At 36.1% G+C, this 23,511-nt stretch overlaps 1 protein-coding gene and 1 long non-coding RNA gene across 7 annotated transcripts in view; one reads left to right on the top strand and one right to left on the bottom strand.

The window, feature by feature from the left end:
- Positions 1–23,511, bottom strand: part of LOC107226377 (tubulin polyglutamylase TTLL5) — a 310,488-nt gene that overhangs the window by 132,869 nt on the left and 154,108 nt on the right. For all 6 annotated transcript variants that reach the window (XR_006904213.1, XR_006904214.1, XM_046739187.1 and 3 more), the window contains exon 5: positions 103–209. Coding sequence is in view for 4 of the 6 variants with exons in the window: in XM_046739187.1 (XP_046595143.1) it covers positions 103–209 (107 nt within the window). In the remaining 2 variants the exon portion in view is untranslated. The remainder of the gene's footprint in view (positions 1–102; positions 210–23,511) is intronic.
- On the top strand, positions 17,144–20,653 carry LOC124294263. Its single transcript, XR_006904215.1, has 5 exons — positions 17,144–17,250; positions 17,986–18,104; positions 18,201–18,298; positions 19,501–19,667; positions 20,517–20,653. It is a non-coding gene; the product is annotated as an uncharacterized LOC124294263 (long non-coding RNA).

Raw genomic sequence — 23,511 nt, 5'->3', positions numbered from 1 at the left:
CAATATCTATCACGCCGAAAGACTTATCTGAGAAACGTAAGGTTTAGGGGTATACCTCGGTGTTAGCAATATTTATTAATATTGAAAATTTATTTATTTTACCTTGGAAAGTGATTTACTTTTTGGTGCGGTGTCAGATTACGAAGAACATCTGGCTTTGGATGATTGCCCATCCATAAAATGTTGAAATTTTGGTCAGTCATAGAAACCTGAAATGAATGTAGTAAATCAAATTTCAGAAAAATTCAACTTAAAATTGAAATACTAAGGAATTTGTAGAATTTGTTGTCTGAGCAATTACTTGAGGGTCGTTTATTCGCGAGTGACAAGCAATACAGTGCGACTGGGTTCAACTTCGCTTTTACGTTTAAGAACAACCGGGAAGAGGATTCTTGATTGAGATATTGAAAGTGAATATGGGTTTCATAGGTGAAATAGCACTTGGTAATTTATTGACCATAAATGGATGTATACGCGGTGACGAATAATTAGATAGTTGCAAAAAGAAATGCATAAATCGAGAGGTAAAGACGACAAATACAATTTGGAAGGTACGTGGGAAGTGTCTTGGGGTGAGCAAAACGAAGCGTGAGTGAGTGCAGAACGCAAAGTGCATGATCAGAGTTCTAGGAACGAGCGGCGATAAGGTGTGTACAGTTTGTGCGAAGGATTGTTTAGTCTGGCGTATTGAAGAAGCTCTAATAAAAGAGAGAGACGAAGAATGAGTGTGAATGCGAAATGGTGATGGTCACGTAACACCTTGTCTGCAGATATTTCAAATACTCCGCATATTAACTATATCTTCATACGTTAACGTTTCATTTTTTTAGCAACAAATAAAACATTACTATCTTAGCAAACACTATAGCTTATTAATGAAATAATGCAACATGAGATAATGCTATAACAATACAATCGCGCAGTTCGAAAAGATGAAATTTCGCTCAGCAAGCTTCATTATTGACAACGGAACTACATGAATAAACAAATAATTAGTCGATAAAACACGTTTACACTGACGGGACAATGTCGTGCAATAGGCAGCGGATCATAATAGGAATTTAAAAATATAAATAAAAAATGAAAAATCCCAGATTTCAATTGAAACGTTAAGAAAATTTAACCTCTGAGGATTACGATCATCAACGGTACAACTTACAAGATTCGAAATAAAACATTCATATAATAATACTAAAATTTGTCTTCAACGACAGCAGAAAAGTATAAATCTGCTAACAAATACAAGTGAATAAATTTTCTTATCATAAATAATCTATCATTTAAAAGCATTAACGGTAAAAAAAAAAATTTTTGCAAGTAATGGTGGTATTATAAAATCACGATAGGAATGCGAATAAGTTAAGCCCCTGATTCCGCACCGGATCATTTTGACCCAGAAATTTACTTCTACCTAAATTAATTCACAGGGTGCATTAGTTTCTAGGTCAAACGGTCTACATATGATGTTCAAGGCACATCCCCCTTCTAGAAGTATAACCCCAGTCCCAGTCCACACTCGCTTCGGTTTGCATGCGGCAGTGACGAAAATCAGATGTAGAATCAAATTGAGCCAGGCGAATTACGAATGAAATATCGTCGTAACAATTTCGAGGTCTTCTATTTTTAATGGTCCAAGTAAGTATTTATAAGACCAAACTATAAATTTGATTTTTCTTATCAATTATCTAATGAGTTCTGCATATAGAATAGTACAGATTTTCGCTCTCAGAACTTGAGAAGTAGGATAGATGTATCATTTCGTCCCCTTGAGGCCCTATTTGATCATCCGTTAATGCGTTTGTTACACCCCTGGGTGTACAACCAGGATACTTTTCCCCAAAATACGATACTTGGCGAAAACTCCACGAGACCGCTCGAGTAAATGACGAAAACCAGATGGCTTGGAAATCCCTAAAACCGAGATGCCCAATGTTTTGGGGCACACAATTTTTTTATCTTTAGCCAAAGTAATTATTTTGAGCAAAATGGAGTTAGAAGGCTAAAATTTGGTATTGGTCAATCATTCATCAATAGAAAATAGAAGGTTACTTGCAGAATCCATTCCGAGCGGGGGCACTTTTGGCATGCTTACCCGGCTATGCCCTTTATCGATTCTTTCGAACCGCACCTTTCAAAATTTTTTTTACAACTTCCAAATCCATCATTTTCGGGAAAAACTCATAAATGACCCAATTTAATTTTTTGAAAATCAGTTGCTCGATATATGTTGTAATTTTATGTATCTATTTATATTCTCAAGTCATCCATGAGATATGCGAATTGGAAACATACACTTTTTCAAATTATTGACACGGATATCTCGAATTTCTGTAGAACCGTATCCGCTTTCGACTACGAATTCGCGTGGCCAGGCGTAGTCAGGCTCGAGTAGACGACTACATATTTTTTCTCCGACAATTTTTGTTCATAAATATGAAAAAGAATAATTTTCCAGACACTTTGAAGCAGTTATAATTGTAAACATGACCTATAAATTCACATAAATGGGCTTGAGATTTGATTATACAGCATGCGTGATCACAAAGCTTACGATTTATACCGACAGAATGCGCATCGCTGCTCGGTGATATCGTGATTACAACGTTAAGCATTTTCAGACACAGCAAAGGTGTATCCAGCAGAACGGGTAAAGGTAGCTTAATACTTTTTCTACCAAAAGTATGAGCTTTCTGCATAAATAACATTAGTTAGATTGGTATAACCTATACATAATCTGATTAAACTAAGTTATTGTAAACAAAGGATTTGTGTCATATTTATTTCACTAGTGTTCATAATATACTATAACGATATTCTTGAATACACCTTTTTTCAGATCTTTCTATGCCGAGATTATAAACGGTGCTATCTATACCTAGCTGTGCTTCAATTTATATTACAGAATCGTATAATACATCGTGTATTATATTAATTCACGGGTAGTAGTTTGAAAAATATCTATAAATTATGAGGTCTCGTTTTCGGTTCGGAGCAGAACAGAACCGAGAAAAAGTAAGAAATTAAAAATTTCGATATTTGTTATTGGCGCACCATTAAATTTTTTTTTAAATCACAAGCTTCCTCTGGGAAATTTCAAAATCTATCGATTTGTAGTACATGTATAGTGGTGCAAAATTCATAAACGCTCAAAAAAGCCAGTTAAAAATTTGAAAATGCTCTCGAAGCTCGTCTTTGAAGTCAAAACATTTAAAACTCATAAAATCCAATGTATTTTATTGTGATATTCAATTTCGTTGTTAGCTCATGTAAATCCGATGTCAGGATCTCGAGAAATTTCAGAAAAACAAGTAAACACAGTTTTTGAGGTCAGGATCAGAAGTGACTTAGAAACCTAAAATTCGAGAAAATTTGCTTTTATTATGACAACTGGGATGCATTAGGGCCAGGCCGATTTCTAGATAGGGCTTGATATTTCATATGAATAATTCAGAACATGGATTCAACAATATGAACACACACACACACACACACACACGCACGCACGCACGTACGCCACACACACACACACACACAAATTAAAAAAAAACACATAAATATAATAAAGGAAGCAAATAGAATAAATAAAATAAATAAAACAAATAAAATAAATGAATAAATGGATAGAAAGAGAGAGGGGCAGGGAGGGAATGATGCTGAACACTAAAAATTGAAACTAATCGAAAAACTTCGTTAACATATTAATCAAATGTGATAATCATTACGGAAATGAATCGGCATTCGCAGTATCATAAGAGGATTGGTGTAGCACTATGTATATTCTAAAAGGTACACACAAAAGTAGAAACTCGTTGAATTCTTCGGGTTTGCGAATGAACACCTTTTTTCACTACTCACTGTGTCAAACACCTGTTTCTGCACGAGAGATTTTTCAAAATGCTAGAGAAGTTTCGAACAGCTATTCGGATTTGTATGAAAGGAGACACGCTCACCCTCCACCGAGCAAAAACCAATCAGCCAATCGTTCATGGTGTGTACGCCTCGTGACATACAGGCAAAAATGTAACGCGACAACAGTATAAGCTGGGAAAATTTTCTCAAGAGATCGCTACCTGCTTTTTTGATGATCAATTTTTTCCCATCACATGCCCCACGCTGATGAGGGTTGGGGTGTGCAGGCTCAGACTCGTTTGTCATAAAATTTTTTTATTCTTTGATGGCTGCGGTGGTCCACCACTGCAGCCCTCCACCCAGTCACCACTGCGCGCTGCCCACTACCTGCTTTTCCGTTGACCGATTTTTTTCCCCATCACATGACCCAACGGTGGTTGGGGGTGTGCAGGATTTTGATTTTTGCTTAGCCACATGAACAGCCATATTGATCAATTTCACAACCTCTCCCCACTCACAATCCTAGATCGGTAAACACACCGGCTTGCAACCCGATGCATGCACATTTTTTACACGTAAACTGTGAATCGTTTCATCAATAATAATGATAATAACAACAATAATAATAATAATAATAACGATAACAACAACAACAGCAGCAGCAATAATTGAATCTCCGTACATGCATAGATAATGATCTGGCAAAAATACCGAGTCAATCAAACGATACTAGACGAGCACAAGATCAAAATCAAGACGTGGAAATGCAAACAATAAACGGTATTACGAATAGCACAAACGTTTTAGTAAATCAAAATACCATTAAAAATTTCTCAGAAGAATCCCCGAACAAAAAGATCCCGACACAACATCGAACCAAATTTTACCAACGTTATGTAACCAAGATAAACAATGCTATGCTTAAAAAAATTCACAGCTAAACCTGAAAATAATCTATAACTAACTTACAAGTTATTTGGAGAGGGAATGAGTTCTAATTCATAGACACAATCAAATATGATATATAACGGGTCGATATATAACCCTTTGTTTTTATTTTTAAATATTTAAAAAATGAGGTATTGGGGGAGATGTTTAGTAATTCGGGTGGTAAACCGCCCACAATGCCTCCAGCGCGTGCCACGCCGGGTGATCCCAATCCTCGAAGGGGCAGTGTTGCCCCCACCACCCATCGATCAGCCATCTAATGCTGAAGAAGTCTATGAAATCGTTACCCTGCCATCGATAGTCGTCAGCTATCTTCTCCCAGCAATCAACGTATTCATGGGGAAAACGTCGTTGCCAGTCATCAAACTTAACTGGGTCTGGTTATTGCAGAATTTACGAGTTGTATGTTTATCTGCATCATTCAAATATGTGGAAAGTTTATGGAAAGGATGCTGCTAGCCATAAAAATCAAAACGAATCGATGAATCTCAAGCACATTATTGTTCCATCAACGCATTCGTGAATGAGATATATTTTTCCTTATTTATTGGCAGCAGCGTGATTTTATGGGGAAAAGTTGATCCTAGGGATTTTAATAAAAATTGCGTATCCAATAGGGTTGATGAATTGTGTAAAACTGATGGAATTCTGAATGGTGTTAATGTTTATAACGGCCAGGAATATGAATATTTTTACATACGTTAATTCTAAATTAATCTGTCCTGAAAGACATGTCAGAAATCAAATTATTGCTTTACATAATGTCATCGTACTACAACAATGCGAATTGGAAAATGTTGTGATGCATATCGCACTCTCGACAGCTACGCTAGAATCTACTGAATTTGTATTTTCAAACATGAATAAGCCTGGTTACATTACCTATATTGCATGAGAAGTAGTACGTGTATCAAAATGAGAACCAGTAGACGACAGAACAAGTAAAATGAGCGAATGTTACCAAGAGCTTCCCCGTCTATAGAGGAAAGGGAAGTCTTTTCATGTTACCGGGAAACCTGCAAAAGATTAAGTTATATTAGGTTGGCTAGGTTGTACAGTCTCGAGTTGGGATGGGTTATATTAGGTTGGGTTGTAGTGCCTTGGGTCAAGTTAGGTTATGTTAAGTTGGAGTAGCCTTGACGTAGGTTAGGTTGTAGAAACCTCGAGGCCGTCTCGCCAACCGCGAATTGCTCAAGAATCATTGAACTATCGAAGCTAGCGATCAAGCTTGATCGAATAAATCATTTCAGAAAGTATTTTATCAGTTTAGGTTAGGTTGGACAGTCTTGGATTAGGATAGGTTATATTAGGGTGGGTCAGTATAAACGATTTTAAGAAACGCCGCCAAGGTGGGGTGGAAATTCCAAGCGAAATTGCATATTTTCGAAGGCTAGCTGACGACTGCCGATGGCAGGGTGACGATTTCATAGACTTCTTCGGCATTAGAAGGTTGATCGATGGGTGGTGTGGGCAACGCTGCCCCTTCGAGGATTAGGATCACCCGGCGTGGCACGCGCCGGAGGCATTGTGGGCGGTTTACCACCCGAATTACTAAACATCTCCCCCAATACCTCATTTTTTTAATATTTTAAAATAAAAACAAAGGGTTATATATCGACCCGTTATATATCATATTTAATTGTGTCTATGAATTAGAACTCATTTCCTCTCCAAATAACTTGTAAGTTAGTTATAAATTATTTTCAGGTTTAGCTGTGAATTTTTTTAAGCATAGCGTCGTTTATCTTGGTTACATAACGTTGGTAAAATTTGGTTCGATGTTGTGTCGTGATCTTTTTGTTCGGGGATTCTTCTGAGAAATTTTTAATGGTATTTTGATTGACTAAAACGTTTGTGCTGTTCGTAATACCGTTTATTGTTTGCATTTCCACGTCTTGATTTTGATCTTGTGCTCGTCTTGTATCGTTTGATTGACTCGGTATTTTTGCCAGATCATTATCTATGCATGTACGGAGATTCAATTATTGCTGCTGTTGTTGTTGTTGTTATCGTTATTATTATTATCATTATTATTGTTATTATCATTATTATTGCTGATGATATGTTACACCTGTATGCATAAGGGAGGAGAATGTGGAGATATTTTGTACTATTGAATATTTTATTGTAATTCTTAGACGATTCACAGTTTACGTGTAAAAAATGTGCATGCATCGGGTTGCAAGCCGGTGTGTTTACCGAGCCAGGATTGTGAGTGGGGAGAGGTTGTGAAATTGATCAATATGGCTGTTCATGTGGCTAAGCAAAAATCAAAAACCTGCACACCCCCAACCACCGTTGGGTCATGTGATGGGGAAAAAAATCGGTCAACGAAAAGCAGGTAGCGAGCAGTGTTTGGCGTGAGAAAAATCTTGTCTTGTCGACTCTTGACCGGCTGCTTTGTGCACATACAGTTTTGCGGTTTATGACTCTTTATAGCGAACAAGTCCGAGCCTGCATACCCCCAACCATATTAGCATGGAGCATGTGATGGGAAAAAATTGATCATCAAAAAAGCAGGTAGCGATCTCTTGAGAAAATTTTCCCAGCTTATACTGTTGTCGCGTTACATTTTTGCCTGTATGTCACGAGGCGTACACACCATGAACGATTGGCTGATTGGTTTTAGCTTGGTGGAGGGTGAGCGTGTCTCTTTTCATACAAATCCGAATAGCTGTTTGAAACTTCTGTAGCATTTTGAAAAATCTCTCGTGCAGAAACAGGTGTTTGACAAAGTGAGTCGTAAAAAAAGGAGTTCATTCGAAAACCCGAAGACTTCAACGAGTTTCTACTTTTGTGTGTACTTTATAGAATGTGCATAGTGTTACACCAATCCTCTTACGATACTGCGAATGCCGATTCAATTTCCGTAATGATTATCACATTTGATTAGTATGATAACGAAGTTTTTCGATTTGTTTCAATTTTTCAGTATTCAGCATCATTCCCTCCCTTGCTCTCTCTCTTGAACTTGGTGCTTGGTGAACAACGTGTACCTGTTATCGCTCGTCACATTTTCTGGCCGTTTTTTGAGTTTATCTTAGTGAGTTCGGTCTGTCTAGTATTGGTCGGTTCGCGCTGTGCCGGCTCTTAAGTGGTATAAAACTCTTTGCGCCTTGTAGTGCGGCTATTAAATAATTGAAACTTACAGTGCATTATAACCCGTTAAAATTTCACGGACGGTTAGACTTTGTCATTTCTTTCTGGAGCTGTCAGTGTCAGTGTCAGACTAGTGAGGTTGAACGCAGCCTTTGTTGACTGTTGACTGTTTTGGGATTACCTTCGTGTTATCTATAAACGTCTATTTATACCAATCTGTGATACCAACTTGCTGATAGTATGGCTCCTCCAAACTGTGCTTTGTACTACGCTTCTATAGATGTCCCTAGTAGTGCCATTACCACAGGCGACGAATGTAAACATTCATTTCATGCTATTTGTCTCAAAATACGGTTTCAAGTCGAAACTAGCAGGGCTGCGACAGATCGTGTTTGTAGCTGCTGCCCAATTTGCACGAGAGATGAGACAACCGCTATTGGAGCAGAAATTCAAAAAATTTCAACTTCACTCGTGACTATGAACACTCGCCTTGGTGCGTTTGAAGCCACAGCGGCCAAGGTCAGCACGTTCGTAACGGTTGTCGAGGATCTTCGAGGAAAATTTGACAGCATGCTAGCCGATAATGTAGCTCTCAAATCAGGTCTCGAAACTGTCAATGCTACCGTAACAGAGGTAAAGAAAGATGTTGATTCGCTGGCTGAGGTAGCGTCTCGCCATTCGGCGGAGATTAGTGAAATTGGAAGTAAGCTTGCCATGAGGCAGACTGGTGTGCTGGCGCCTACTGATGAGGCTATGTTGTTGCGGGTAGCATGCAATGAAGTTGCGAACCACCTAATTATTACAGGGATTCGAGATGGTGGTGATCGCAAGCGTCCAGATGAAATATCGACCAAACTGCTAGCGGCTCTTAATATACAGCTGCCTCCTGATGCCATAATCCGAGAGTCTCTCTCTCTCTCTCTCTCTCTCTCTCTCTCTCTCTCCCTCCCTCCCTCTCCCTCTCCCTCTCCCTCTCCCTCTCCCTCTCCCTCTCCCTCTCCCTCTCCCTCTCCCTCTCCCTCTCCCTCTCCCTCTCCCTCTCCCTCTCCCTCTCCCTCTCCCTCTCCCTCTCCCTCTCCCTCTCCCTCTCCCTCTCCCTCTCCCTCTCCCTCTCCCTCTCCCTCTCTCTCTCTCTCTCTCTCTTATTTCTTTATTCAGTCTATTTATTCTATTTATTCTATTTATTTTATTTATTTTATTTATTCTATTTATTTTATTAATTTAATTTATTCTATTAATTTTATTCATTTCATTTATTTCATTTTTATATTGTACTAATTAATTAATTTATTTATTTTCGTATTTGTGTGTGTCTGTATGCGTGCGTGCGTGCGTGCGTGCGTGCGTGCGTACGTGCGTGCGTGCGTGTGTGTGTATGTGGGCCGAGGGTCGAGGGGGGAGCTAGGGAGGAGCCCGCCATTGTGTGGTCCAGAACTCTCATATATGCACTACTAACAGTCATGTGAAACGTCAGTCATGTGCAACGTGTTGTTCATTTAATTGAAATAAAATATTCTTAAGCAGGAATAAATATTTATCTCTCACAACTAGAGGTATTTCCTTTTCTTAAGTAACAAAATCTACTTGAAATTCTCTTCCTACGTTCAAATAAATTAAGAAACAAATAGTCATTTATGATACCAGTGAGTGAAGTACGTGACTCGCATGAGTGTAGTTTGTCGGCCGAACGATGCGAGGGTGAGAAAAATACAATTGCGAGGGTCACGTACCCGCACGCATATCTGATACTACTTCTTGTAACACCTGTAATGGGAAGTTCAAGTCGAGAAAATTGTAAACGTAGTAGTCTAACCAAACAATAAGCGTAGACGTGTTGCTACAACACTGCGGACGTGATCGTAGTCACGACTCCAGAAACGTCCGATGGCACTACTTACGTCTTATTTTCTCAAATGAGCGTACGGGAATAAATGATGTAATAATATGAATAAATAATATTTTTTGACTGAGAGCATACGCTCTATTGACTGAATTATTCACTGTTTTACTGCTTTTAGACATTTATTGGTTTATTTGTTTATTTATTCAAAGATTAACGACATATATCCTTGCACATAATAAAAAGATATAGTACCATATTATATAAGCATTAGGTGGAACGGTGTTGCAGTGTAACTTTCAAGAAACAACTATTTATACTTGAATAAAGCTCTGGAAAGGTTATTAATAATGAGTAAGAAGTTTCTTCTCTGCATGCACGATGTATAAGGAGACTGTAGTGTGTAGATGTTATGTTTATCCTCTTTGAATCCTTGCTTCCGATGAGAAGCCCGTAAGACAGCAATGCCGTCTAATAAATGAGATGCGGATATGCAATTCATTAATCTACGAGAGAATTTTGTTGAAAAAATGTAAATTTGAGAACTGGTGAATTCGAAAAATTAACGACGGAGCCAGGAATCGAACCTGGTATCTAGAGATGCTTGACCGGAGCCTTACTTCACCAAACCACCTAGCCGCTACTAAAAAACTTCAAGGTACTTACATTCAGAGAAATAAAACTAGTTTTCGAATTTACGCGTGCCATATTGGATCCGCCATTTTGAATTTCGGAAATCTGATTTCAGATTCAGATTCAGCGACTTCAAAAACTCTAAGATACTCACGTTTGTCGAAATTAAACTATGTTTTCGAATTTGCTTACGATATTGGATCCGCCATCTTGAATTTTGGAAATTCGATTCTAGATTCGGATTCAGCGACGTCAAAAACGTTGGTTAATAAAACTAAAGTCAAATCGATATAATAGAAACAGTTTTTTTTCAAATGCCCACATATGTGTCATGACACAAAAGTGGCACAACTTTTTCTGCCCATAAGTGTGTCACTGACACTCGAGGGATTGAAAGCTACAAAGCGCAAGGATAAGTGATTTGATTTTTCGTTTGTAAATATTTGTATTTGTATGAGATTTCCAGGTAATAGAACAGTAAGTTAACATTGGATAAATAAATGAATAATAAAGTATTCTAAGGGTTTGTACATTACTGAAGCCTTTAGGAAAGCGTTTAATAAAGTTGATTTGTTTTATAGCTTTAGAGACGATATATTTAATATGTTAGTCAACATTTAGATTACAATCAAAGTAGAAACCGAGATCTTTTGCTTCAAAAACTTGTTTGAGGAATGAATTGCCCAATCTATATGAACTATATACAGATTGTAGAACCCGAATACCAAAAGTAATACAAAAACATTTATTTATTTTGCATATTATAAACCATTTTTGATGAACCAACTAAAATAGCATCTAAATCTTTTTACAACAATATTTTATTAGTGACATTCATTATTGCCTTAAATATGTTAGCATCGTCAGCGAAGAATAAAGTTCTCACAGAATTTATTACAGAATGAATGTCGTTAATAAAAATAGTAACAAACTGTGGAACAAGGTGAGTACCTTGACCAACGCCGAATGTAATATGAATAGATTTCGATATGGATTGCTTGATTCTAACAAATTGAATATAACCTTTTAAGAATGATGAAACCCATTGAAGTAGTTTACTGTCTCTGCTATAAGGAGATGCTTTACGAAGGACTAAATCAAAATTAATAACATCAAAGATAGTACTTAAGTCAGTGTATACAGAGTCCACATTACCTTTATTTAAATGCTTAGTTAAATACTCCGAATAAACACACAAGTTTAATACAGTGGACCGGCCTGAGAAAAATCCATGTTACTCTAGAATAATGTGTTTGCGCAAATAATGTGTAAAGGATTCGAAAACCAGGCAGTCGTAATTTAACAAACATATTACACTTACTGATGGATAATTATTTACGTCAGCGACGTCACCTCTCTTAAATAGTGGTGTAATAAAACAATGTTTCCAAAAATTTGGAAAAATATCAACTGATAACGATAAATTGAACTAATTTTTTAAAAAAGGTACAAAAAAAAGATGAGCATCACTTGATGAGCAGCGGGTGGATTTCGTCAGGACCCGGTAATATATATAGTTAAAATACTAATAACATATTAGCACCTATACATTTTTCTAGCTTTTCATCATCGAGGTAAATACGGCCTACAAAATAAATGAGAAAAATTTTACGGAAAGCTTGTGCGATAGTTCAGCATATAGCGGGTAGGTGTATGCGACTAGATGGGTAGTATTCTAAATAAGGCGAGGTCCCTGGTTCGAATCCCGATCAAAGTGGTTAGCGTTTTTTTAAGAAACTAACTAAAATGGTGTTTACATCGGGTTTCGATCAATAATAAGTGGTTTGTGTGTCACGAAGTATACATGATAAGATTTAAATAATTGCCGCAATCGGGTAGAAGTTTTCAATTTTATTTTTAATGAGAACCACTCTCTCTAACATTACACTAAAGCCACTCAAATACAACATTACTTGCATTAAAAAAAATTCATACGCAGTTTTAACTCAATTAGTAATCGTTGTAAGATTGTTGGAGAAAGATAAATTAAAAGTGAAACCATGGTTTGAGACGTTTAGTTGGTTTGATCGTTAGCTTATGATACCTTTCGTTGAAACACCGATGTTTTCAATACTGTGAGATAGTAAATTAGAAAAATTTCTTGTGTTCAATCAGAATTAAATGTCCTGGTGTCCTGTCTAAGCCTATATTATTTTTTCTAGATTTCACAGCAAAATTGAAAAAAAGCAATGTCACAGAAGCCTCGGCGACTTGACAGATGGATGGTAATAATCTAATGGTAAGCCTCTATCATTAAGGAACTACTTCATGCCTACCTACCTGATTTATAAACGGCTACAATACGCCGTTATGCTTGCAGCGACCTAAATTAGCTCAATGTCTCACGGGTGCTGTATAATACTTACAAATAAGGAAAGGCATCGATATCACCGATTCGAAATATTCGACGCGCGTCGCTTCATTCCGAACAGAATATGTATACATGTATGAATGTATGTATGCATGTATGCATTTCTGTATGTATGGATGTATGTATGCATGTATTCTCGTATACACCGGAAAAGTAAATGGTTGTGTGACGCAACGCGGAAATAAAATGGCAGAAGTGGTCGTCAGAATACGCGTGGCCATGGGCCGGATTCAGTGGCTCAAGACTTGATACTTGGTACTCCAGACCCGGGATTCAAGATCACTTAAGTTCTTTAGTCACGGATCGGAAACATCGACTATAACCCTCGACCCTCCATATTCCCTTCCACCGCACCCCCCCTTCTCCTTTTCTCACTAGGTCATTAGTGGCGTTGTGCACACTGTGGCCTTAAAACCTCACATAACATTATATCCACCGACATATAAAGGTATTTATTACTACGTTAACAATGGTCGGCGAACGTAGAATAAAACTAAAAAATCTGAAAATAAAAACAAACTCGCACACACACTCACACGTATGTACATTATATCAAAACACACACACGAGCATAACAGTACAAGTACGATAGCCGTTTCCACGAGGAATGACCTTGAATATCAAAATAAACAGATAGATGTAGTATTTATTGACCGTGAAATGCAACAATAGCGGAGTCTTTAAATGACACATAGTTAGTTTATTCTCATGTTTTCAATAGTCAATTTCAACGCAAAGTGTAAACACGGGGACACAGTATAAATCACGTATAGAGAGGAAAATTTGATTGAACTATACCATTATACACATTCTTCTGCATTTTGTTTATAGAGTTCCATGGTTTATTTATCGATTCATTTTTTATTCAAAGTTTATTCCTTTTTGACAATTTTTTCCGAGTTATTCTCAAAATTAAAGTTTCACTCGAATTCTTGTGATTTCATACGGAAAATTTTGTTACCTTAGAAAAAACAATTTTTTTCATGATTCAGTTTGTTCGTATGTTTGGGAATTAATTTCTCATATAAACCGACAATTTAACGGAATAAGAAACAGATTACCAATCAACTAGAAGTTTTTTGCTCACCGAATTAAGTCGCAAGAAAATTGTTACATCTTTGTAACACATAATAGATGAACTGACCCTGGTGATAAGTCAGGTTCCAGTAGTTTTCTTTATTTTCAAGAGAATGAATATCTCATACACGAGTTAAATATGTATACGTGTGAGTGCCGGACCAGCGTAAACGGTGAGTGGGCAGTTGACCCGTAGCCGCGACGAAGCACAGACTTCTGTCACAAGTTAGAAATTCTCAGATCATTCGAAGATCGATGTTCGACGAACAGTCAAGAACTTTAACATCAACAAACAGATAAAGAAAAAGATAAGTCACATGTTTAAACTTACAAAACGTAACAGATAATTGTCGACAATGAATATTTTGTATAACTGCATATTTTCTCATAAAACAATCAAACTACATTCAACTTAACTTCAAACCCTTGCCTTTCTTTTCTTTAGCTTAGTCATTACGAAAAAATTTGGTATTTTGATCATTTCAACTTCAATTCATAATTATTAATTTCTATATGCGACATTGACATCATTGAGCTGGGTGTGTCGATTCACAACGAGCAGGGAAAATTAGTTTATTGTACGGGTCACTCAAATATTTCATTTCAGAGAAACAACGGTATTCAAGAGTGCGTGTGTTACATTTAACTAAAAATAATTTAATTTGATCATTGACTCAAGATTACTCAAAACAATTATCTAAAGTATTTAGCTACAAATAAATTGAATCATAACATTTATATATGAGTGATATGATCTCCAAATCAGGTAATTACCCTCAGTGATGAATGCTTATAATTCGTCACATTTTGCATGCTGGTAACTTTCGAGCGGTGAAATTTTTGTAGCAGAAGTGAGACCCGATATTGTAAAATTCATTAAAATGTTAGCAGTTAAAATTTAAGCAAGCTGTTGCTTACACATTCATATCACCATGTAGACAAATTTTACCTAAAGTAAAAGTTGTTTCGCAACACATGCAGAAAGTGGCTTACATTTGTTCTAAATTTTTAAACTGAAAAAAATTGATTTTTCAAGTCCTTTTTCTTTTATGAAGCAACTTCTAAAGGATTATTGGAGCATTTTGTTATGTAGTAGTTGATAGCACTACTGTGCAACTTATATACCTCGTACTGCTGGTGTAACAATACATAGGTATACAGGAGGAATGATAAAAGTATAGAGTCGGAACAGCAACAGAGTGACGAACGTTCTAAATATATCTTTTTCAAGGTGTACACGGGAAGTTCGATTTTCAAAACATGTGGAGCGTGCGCGTGCGGATACACGGAGGGAAACAATCATTTGAGTCAAGCGATATTCGTTTAATTCAACGAAATGCTATAGTCAAATTCAGCGAACACAATACTCACTTAATTCAACAAAATACTTTTCTCGAACGAAGTACTTGTGACAACTTAATATAGACCCGAATCAAACCTTTCAATTATCATTTTGACTATCAATTTACTCAAGATAACACGGCGTGAGTTCCTTGCAATAATGTTAATTTTTTTTAATTTAATTAAACTTGAAAATTCAAGTAAAAGCATCGTAATCGTTTTGTTTCAAAAGTATTACATTTTTGGATCAAAAGAAATTGAGCTTATTATAGAGTCAAAAGTCCAATTAATTGAAACAGGTAATGAAATTTGTTGTTACAAGAATCTTTTACATCGATTGAACTTTAGAGTTATTCAAGCTCACAAAACGTATTCTTTGAATCATATCATTTACTTTAAATGGGTAACACCCAGAAACTTATCGTTCTATGTGTAGTAGTATAAATCAAACATGTTTCAATAGTTTTTGTTTATTTGTAGTCAATATCAATTCCGGTGAATCAAAACTTGACATTATGTTTTCGTCGTTTGTAATAGTATAGGTCTGATGACAAATTTATCTTACGTTATCCGAATCTGACTTCCCAGCAGATTATCCGGTTTTATAAATATCTCTGAAGTTAATCGTAGCGAGAAGGTTCACCGCCTAGTGGCCGTTTATAGTACTAGTATACTGATGTTTACGATGAATATATTCTCTACTTGTTTCAAAGCATGTGGTGTTTCTTTTACCTCGTAAACAAATTAGTGCAACTGATTCAACCAATTACGCCAAACAAGCTCCGGTTACATCAACATAGTATGGCATTCAATCGATATCAATTTTTTGTTGACTAGATTCATATACTTATTTTATTTGAAGTACCTAATTATTTCTTTCAACAAACATGCGATTTGGAAAAACAATAAATAAACTTCAAATGAAATGATATTTAGTTGACTCAATTTCGGATACACATCAAAAGGTTCACCCGAATCAATAATTCACTCGATCGTGGCAAGAAAAGCTTTTATTGAATCAAGGAATTCGCTTACAAACTAACGAAATCGAAATTGTTGGATTAAAGTCTTTATATTTGAAACAAATAAGAGATACTAGATTAAAATGAATGAAGTACAACAAAGTCTATTTTGTTGGTTCAAAAATTCCTTTCCCTCTGTGTAGGCAATATCTAACTGATGTGATTACAGCACTTGCTTTGGCTAATGCTGCGTTCACACTCGTATTCGTGTGAATGCAGCATTTATCTTTGCAGTCCACACTGCAAACAAATCTTTGGGGTCCTAGTACTTCCGCGTCTCTAGTTATGGAGAAAATCAAAATAGTACCTATATTATGTATCTAGAGGGGCATGAAGACGATTTTGACAACTATTTACTCAGGCGACCATCACACGAGTAAAAATCTCTTTCCACCGATGATGCTCACGATACTTTTTATCCTAATTTTTTTGAAAACAGCTTTTCAAAGCATGTTGGAACGGAGATATGGTGACCGGTGCACATGAAGCTTCATAAAATATCAGAAAGTAGCAGAAATATCAGCGGATGAAAAGGCAATGAAAAAATCTTGAATAATTAATATCGTAGGAAAAACAGTTTTGAATTAGTTCTTCATTTTGTTGTGTACAAGCCAAATCTGTGAAAAAAAAGTACATGTTTTCACTTAAAAAAGCAATAATTACCTCCAAATGACCTTGTAAACGTCCACCGAATAATAAGTACGATATCACAGTATATTGTCCCCTTCGAACCATGAATCTTTCAATTCAAACATTTTTCTCTCAAATGCGTTGTTGAAAGATATTCTGCTATGTCAACTTAGATAGAACACTCTGTATATGCCTATAGTTTTTTGAAATGCCAAGTACGAATTTTAGAAAATAATATTATTTTTGCAATTGAAATGTATACCTCATACAACATTTGGAGGGTGACCTGTCAACATGATGAAAGAAGATAAGGTGTGTTCTCACGCAGCCATCTCTGAAAACCAATCGCGTCCTTTGCCAATGAAGACCATCGTTGAACTTCAACCAATCACATTCGAGATCATTTAGCGCACATTTTAAAGTGTGGAAATCTACACATGGTACATATATAGCATTATATATTTTCAAAATGGTTTCTATTGGGCTAACAACCAAATATCGTGTGCACACAACGGGACGAAAATGCGTCCGCCGGAGGAGTATACCTTTCAAATATTTGGCTTTGACAGTTTTTGAGACCTGTATTTACATTGCATTGGTCGATATTGACAAGCAACTAAATTTACCTATCTCAGCAAGTATCAGTTACATATTTGCATTGTTGCATTCAAGGAAAATAGCGCCCGGTCAGAGCCACGCAACTTTTATCTCATTGTCAGCCAAGCGTAGCTGACAAACGCTGCGAACAAAAACTTGTGCATATGTTGGCGCTGACGATGACCGCGTGGCTTTCAAAAGACCTTCCTTGCGTGTGATAGTAATCTGCATCGTAAAAAACTGTCACGTTTGTTTTAAAAACTTGTAAATTTATTGCAGAGTTCTAAAGTTTTCGTCATTTTAAAAATAGTTTCGGCGGATAAACGTTCGCAAAAACATTTCCAAAAACTGTAGTGCCAAAGTTGGCACTACCGTAAAGTTACGGAGCGACCCAATTTTGAAAAAATAATTCAATTTGTCATTCAAATAGTAATTGAATAATTCCGTAGTTCTATACGAGCAATAGTTCCGGATGCTGATATCAGAAGAAAAAAATTCAATGCAAAACATTCTAGAACCTCATTTTTGTATGATGCTTAATTTCTTACCAGTTCTGAAATGATCTGAAAGTATTTTAGGTTCCTGATGAGTGAAAAATCTATACCACGTTGCAGTACCGGCGATTTATGATTTTCTCAGTCATGGAGTTCATTGTAGAGGAGGAAGAGTTGTTTCTTTATCTCATCGCAATTACATGGTATTTCAATTCACATGATATCTTTGAACTTCCAAAACATATTGAAGTAGTTTTTCAATCAGGACAAAAATAACCTGAATTTCACCATCCCACTAGTTCATGATGGAGTCAGCACCGATTTCTGTTGCTATTTTTGCATGAACATGAAGGATCGCTGCATGAATCAATCTATATAGCAGTATTTTTAATCTCAGGTAAGTTTTCAGTTTCCGTAAAATAAAAAATATCCATACCGTAGTGCAAGACGACGCTTCGATGAATGAAATAATTCTCAACACATTTTAAGATTCTGGATGTATATTAATGAGTAAAATATTTTATACACGATACGCAGAAAATTCGAGGTAATTAAAGGGATACAGTAAAGGGTACAGTAGTAGGCATAAAATCATGTACATATTCAAAATTTTTTTTTATATGAAAAAGAAGTTTATTCGTAAAAGTAATCAAAGGTCTATTAAATAAATGTCTCTAAGTATCGTAAAATTTTTTTTTTTAATTCTTTCATAAAGAAGATGGCCGCCCACAGCGCGTTTCTGGCGAAACATTTTTTTATTTACGCTCCGCTGCATGCAAAATTACATCGGTGATTTTGGACCTCGAACAAAATAAAACAATTTTCGTTATTTTACATCTAAACATCTAGAGAAGTGCATAGGATTTTTAGAAAATATTGATTTTTTAAAAAATGGCGCGCATTTGAACTTGACACCTTCATGTTTTTCGAATAATTTCGTATAAAATCGCTCGGAAAATGAGAAGTTTTTAATTAATCAAGAAAGCCCCACGCACTTCTGTGTGCAATGCAATTACAAAGATTGTGTCAAAATTTGAAGTCGATCGGATAAACGTTGTGGCCGTGATTTTTCATACAGAATTAAAAAATGCTGTTTTGAGATAAACGCGTTTGAAGTTTTGAGTAGTATAAGAACGAGAAAACGGGTGTTTGTCGACTACCGTCCTTCTCAAATGCTTGACTGTGCCCAACTGACTGAAACAGACGTACGACAATTTTAAACTTGTCTAGACTAGTCAAGAAACAAATCATTTCAATAACATCTGCCGTATACCTGCTCTAGTCCCCTATACTAACTTCCCTCTAGCTCGCTGCGGACCAGGCGGCCTTGTACTAAAATTCGAAAACCTAGTACTTATTGTTAGAGATTTTTCCCAGACATGATCTTTAGGGACATCATTTTTGAGGTCCTAGCGGACCATTAAAAAAAAATCGATTTTTCGAAAATTCTACAGTGACCCAACCCCTTAGGTCACTAGCTCAATGATAGTGACCGAAATTTATCGGTCTCTATTATCAACATATTTTCATTTGGTTTCGTTCAAGTGTACATCTACGAATATTATTTAATCTGAGGATGTGTTTCGTTATTTTTGTCAGGTATGGAAATTCTATTCCCAACGTATATCAAGCATGGATTGCATTGATCATACCAAAGTCGTCGGCGGTACTTCGTTACTCAGCCAAAATATTAAAAATCAATGCATGTATTATATCACATCCACTGTGTCATCTGCTACGCAAATTAAAAAGATTCTCTTCAATCGGTAAGAAAAATCAACTCTCTTGTTAAACTTTTTGGAAATAGAAAAATGCAGTTGAATTTTATTCTCATAATACTGTAAAAGTATTGGGGGTTCAAGGTATTTCACAAAATTTTGATAATCTTTACTACCTTATTGGAATGACACATTAGAACGTTTGGCTGCTAATTCTGGCTGCTAGCTTCATCCCCGTATCTTATAGGTATGTGTCAGAATATTACGACAACGAAATATAAATTTTGGCGTCAACAGGAATTTTAAACCTCCTTCAAATCATTTCAGAGCTCAGAAGAAATTATACCAAAATGGGGTGCTGATATTTTTTAATTTTTTGTCTTTTTCATATTATGTCATTAACCAGACCTATTGTTCATATAGGCACAAAATCACAAAACTATTCAAGTTCTATCCAGAACTCGTAAATTCAATCATTTTTTCAACATTCAGGCGTTCTATCAAGTTAGTAGCTCATTTTAGAAAGATAATTTTTTAAACCTTTATCGATTCGAACTATTTTTGCAAATTATAAGGAACTCTAAAATTTCTGAAAAGGATTGCAAAACTCCCGAACAAACATAGTCTTTAGAAAATATGGTGTCAAAATCGAGGTTAGAAAACGTAGTTCAATTTTCGCTTGCGATATGCCAAAGATGTATTTTCAGAAATCAAATATTTTTTTTAACAATCTTTCAACAGATAAACTATCGAATTCCACTTCATAGACGCTATCCATGTGATTTTTCACGAATAACGAGAGCACTCAATTTTGATTTAGAGTACCTCATAAACACCTAAAAAACACCTGATTTCTGAAAAAGTGTTGAGCAATAATTCTGGTTCTTCCTTTTTCAGTTTACTGGTTTTCTAGTATATGGCATACTACTAGATCGGTTGATAACTGAATTCCCGGCAAACCCAAGGAGCACTCAATTTTAAATCAAAGCACCTAATTAGCACCTGAAAAGTATATCATTTTCATATGCGTCATATTCCGTTTGACCAACTTTGATCCGAATTAATAGACGTGGTTTCGATACCGCTCGTCGGAACAATTACCGATCAACTACATGCATAGTGCTACAGAATTGTTCTATTAGTCAGTGTGTAATAATAAAATTGATTCCTTTCTTGTTTTCTCACCCAATTTCCTTGATTTTTCCATCGCCATGCTCGGGATCGAAATGTGATTGATAAAAAATTGCATTTATACCGACCGAGACATCTATAAATTTGTTCATTTAGTATAAAGTCATGAACGATACAGGAGTATATTCTTTGGTGATTTTCAAACATGCTGTGGAAAAAGTTTACGTATCGGGATTAGCGAAATTTGACTTTACAGACCCAAATTGATAAGCCTGTGCAGCATTCTCACCTCAGATTTCAGATTTCAGATTAAACAATCAGAACGATGCTTCAGCAGATTCAAATCACGACGAGAGTTGAACGTGCTTAAATGGAAATATTGGACTTTATATTAGCATGTTATGCCATTTTTAAGATTATTGACGGATTCGTATTTTCATTCCTCTATACAAGGTTGACCCTGTAATGTCGAGTGAAAGTTAAGGGGTCAAATAATGATAATCTATTCTTCTTTCCATACTTAATGTCGACCTTTCGAAACTACAGCAAGTGTCGGAATCTGGTTCGAAATATAGTCTATCTCATGAAACCAATGGTGCCAGAAGATGAGGTAAAATTTTTGTTCACGTTAACATAACAATTAAATTTCACGAAGACTCTTTATGTAATTACGTCATGATTGTCTGAAATTTAGTAAACTCTGACAAAGGAAACCATACTTTATACAGTTTGCAAACTTAACTTCTTGAAAGTTATTGTTATGTTGCCAAATAATGATATTTTATTCAATACTTCGTTGCGTTAAAGTCTGACTTTAAGTTTACTGACTTTAACCTCCTGCCACTAGAGTGTAATTCCCTAAAGTGCCAAATAATCATTATTGTTTAAAACGTCTTTAGGATCCTGAATAGCAGCAATATGACATTCACAAGAGCCGATCAATCGCAAGCAGTAGGTGTAGGTATATATATATATATACATATATATATATATATATATATATACCACTAAAACCACCAGGATAAGGTGTGCTGGTACGTGAGTTACATTTGGCACGATTAATCAAGGATAACAGCTATGGAGTGGGGGGTAGAGCAAAGCGACGGTACGAGGCCTAAAGTCGTCATGCAATCGTCCGTATACCTGTACCGCATTCATAAACGAGTGAGGGAAGGGGGGCTAGGGAAATACAGACCACGCGTTTCACTTTCCTTCGAGAACAGATTGAATCTTCGTTTCATTTGCAATAGAACGAAACAATATTCCGCGCGAAGTAACCGGGACTTTTCTTTCAAGTACACACACGCGAGCTCGCTATGAATTCATAATTTCAGCCACCTAATGATTTATCATTCATTCACAACGAGTGCCACATGTGGTATTTTCGAAACTGGCTGTTTCGAATCTTAATTTCAAGGGCAGAGTCATAACCGGGGTCATGATTATAAGACAGTTGAGGCTTAAGGATGTACTGGCTATACATTCTCAACCAAAAGTGAGTCTCGGTGACAATATCGAATACTTTATAAGATAAAAATCAGAAAAAAATCAACCACAATAAAGACGATAAGAAAATTATAATTGAATAATAATAATGCCCAAAAGTTATCCATAAATTGTTTAAACAAAATATTGTTCAACAAATTTTTAGGGAATGTTTTTTTTGTCATGTGGAATGAATTCATTGGTTTTTCTGAATACAAATGAATTTGTAAGAATTTTCTCATTGTCTTGAAATTTCTGTTTTCAAAAATTTGTAAAGGCTGTATTTACGAAGCCTTTCTTCGTATAAGGTATTCAATATTGTCGCCGAGACTCACTTTTGGTTGAGAATTTATAGCCAGTACATCCATAACATAATCGCAGAATCCAGTATTTTCGGTTTTGTATTGCATGCGTACACCCAGCAAATCAGGAAATTTTTACGAATCACCCGTCGTAAGAGTAACAAATAGCTCGTAGTCCTTAGTAACGGTGACATCATAAGCCATAATTTAATTACTTGATAAGTAAAATGATGGCCGTTGAGTTGTAAAAATAATCATACTGCCGGAATGGAATCGCAAGCATAAAGTTCAAGGCCACCGTGTTAGCTTTGTTTCGACATTTTCATACGTCTATCGAATACTTTACGCAGTTGACCGACTATACAAATTGACTACAGTACGACCAGCGACTAATTACCTCTCACACTTGGGTTTAAAATAACTGAGCCTATAAACCTATTGCGTTGGCAATGCCGATTAGCGTTCGCGGAAATATCTTCTTACAGAATTGCGCATTACTGACACTGAGTAATATCGCTGTTCCAATTACAACCAAAGTACACCTACTAAATTTCACGCAAAAACAAATATTGTAGTTACTTATAAAAATCCACATAATATTCCCATCATTACGCTTAGAAACAATTTATCGTTCGGTATGTCAGAATAAACTATTGTCTTTTTAACATCACTATCAACTATAATTTCACCATATTTTTATGAATCAAAACTCAAGGCATGATTTCCTAGGATTGCAAAATATCAATTGTGCGATAGCTTATGTAGGCGAGTAAACTTAATTACGTATTGTAAAAAATTCGAGCAAAGAATTTCAGGCACTCCAGTCAAGTCAGTTATCAACCATTAATACCGTAGTAAATATGACCCACTATAGATGAAGTACTGACGATACACGACGACGCGAATGCCGCGGAGTTCGATATACTCGGTGACCAAACTGATGCCGCGTGACGCGTTTTGCGGTAACGCAGTCG

This window comes from Neodiprion lecontei, chromosome 4, assembly GCF_021901455.1.
Source record: "Neodiprion lecontei isolate iyNeoLeco1 chromosome 4, iyNeoLeco1.1, whole genome shotgun sequence".
Lineage (NCBI taxonomy): Eukaryota > Metazoa > Arthropoda > Insecta > Hymenoptera > Diprionidae > Neodiprion > Neodiprion lecontei.
This window is presented reverse-complemented; position numbering and strand designations above follow the sequence as displayed.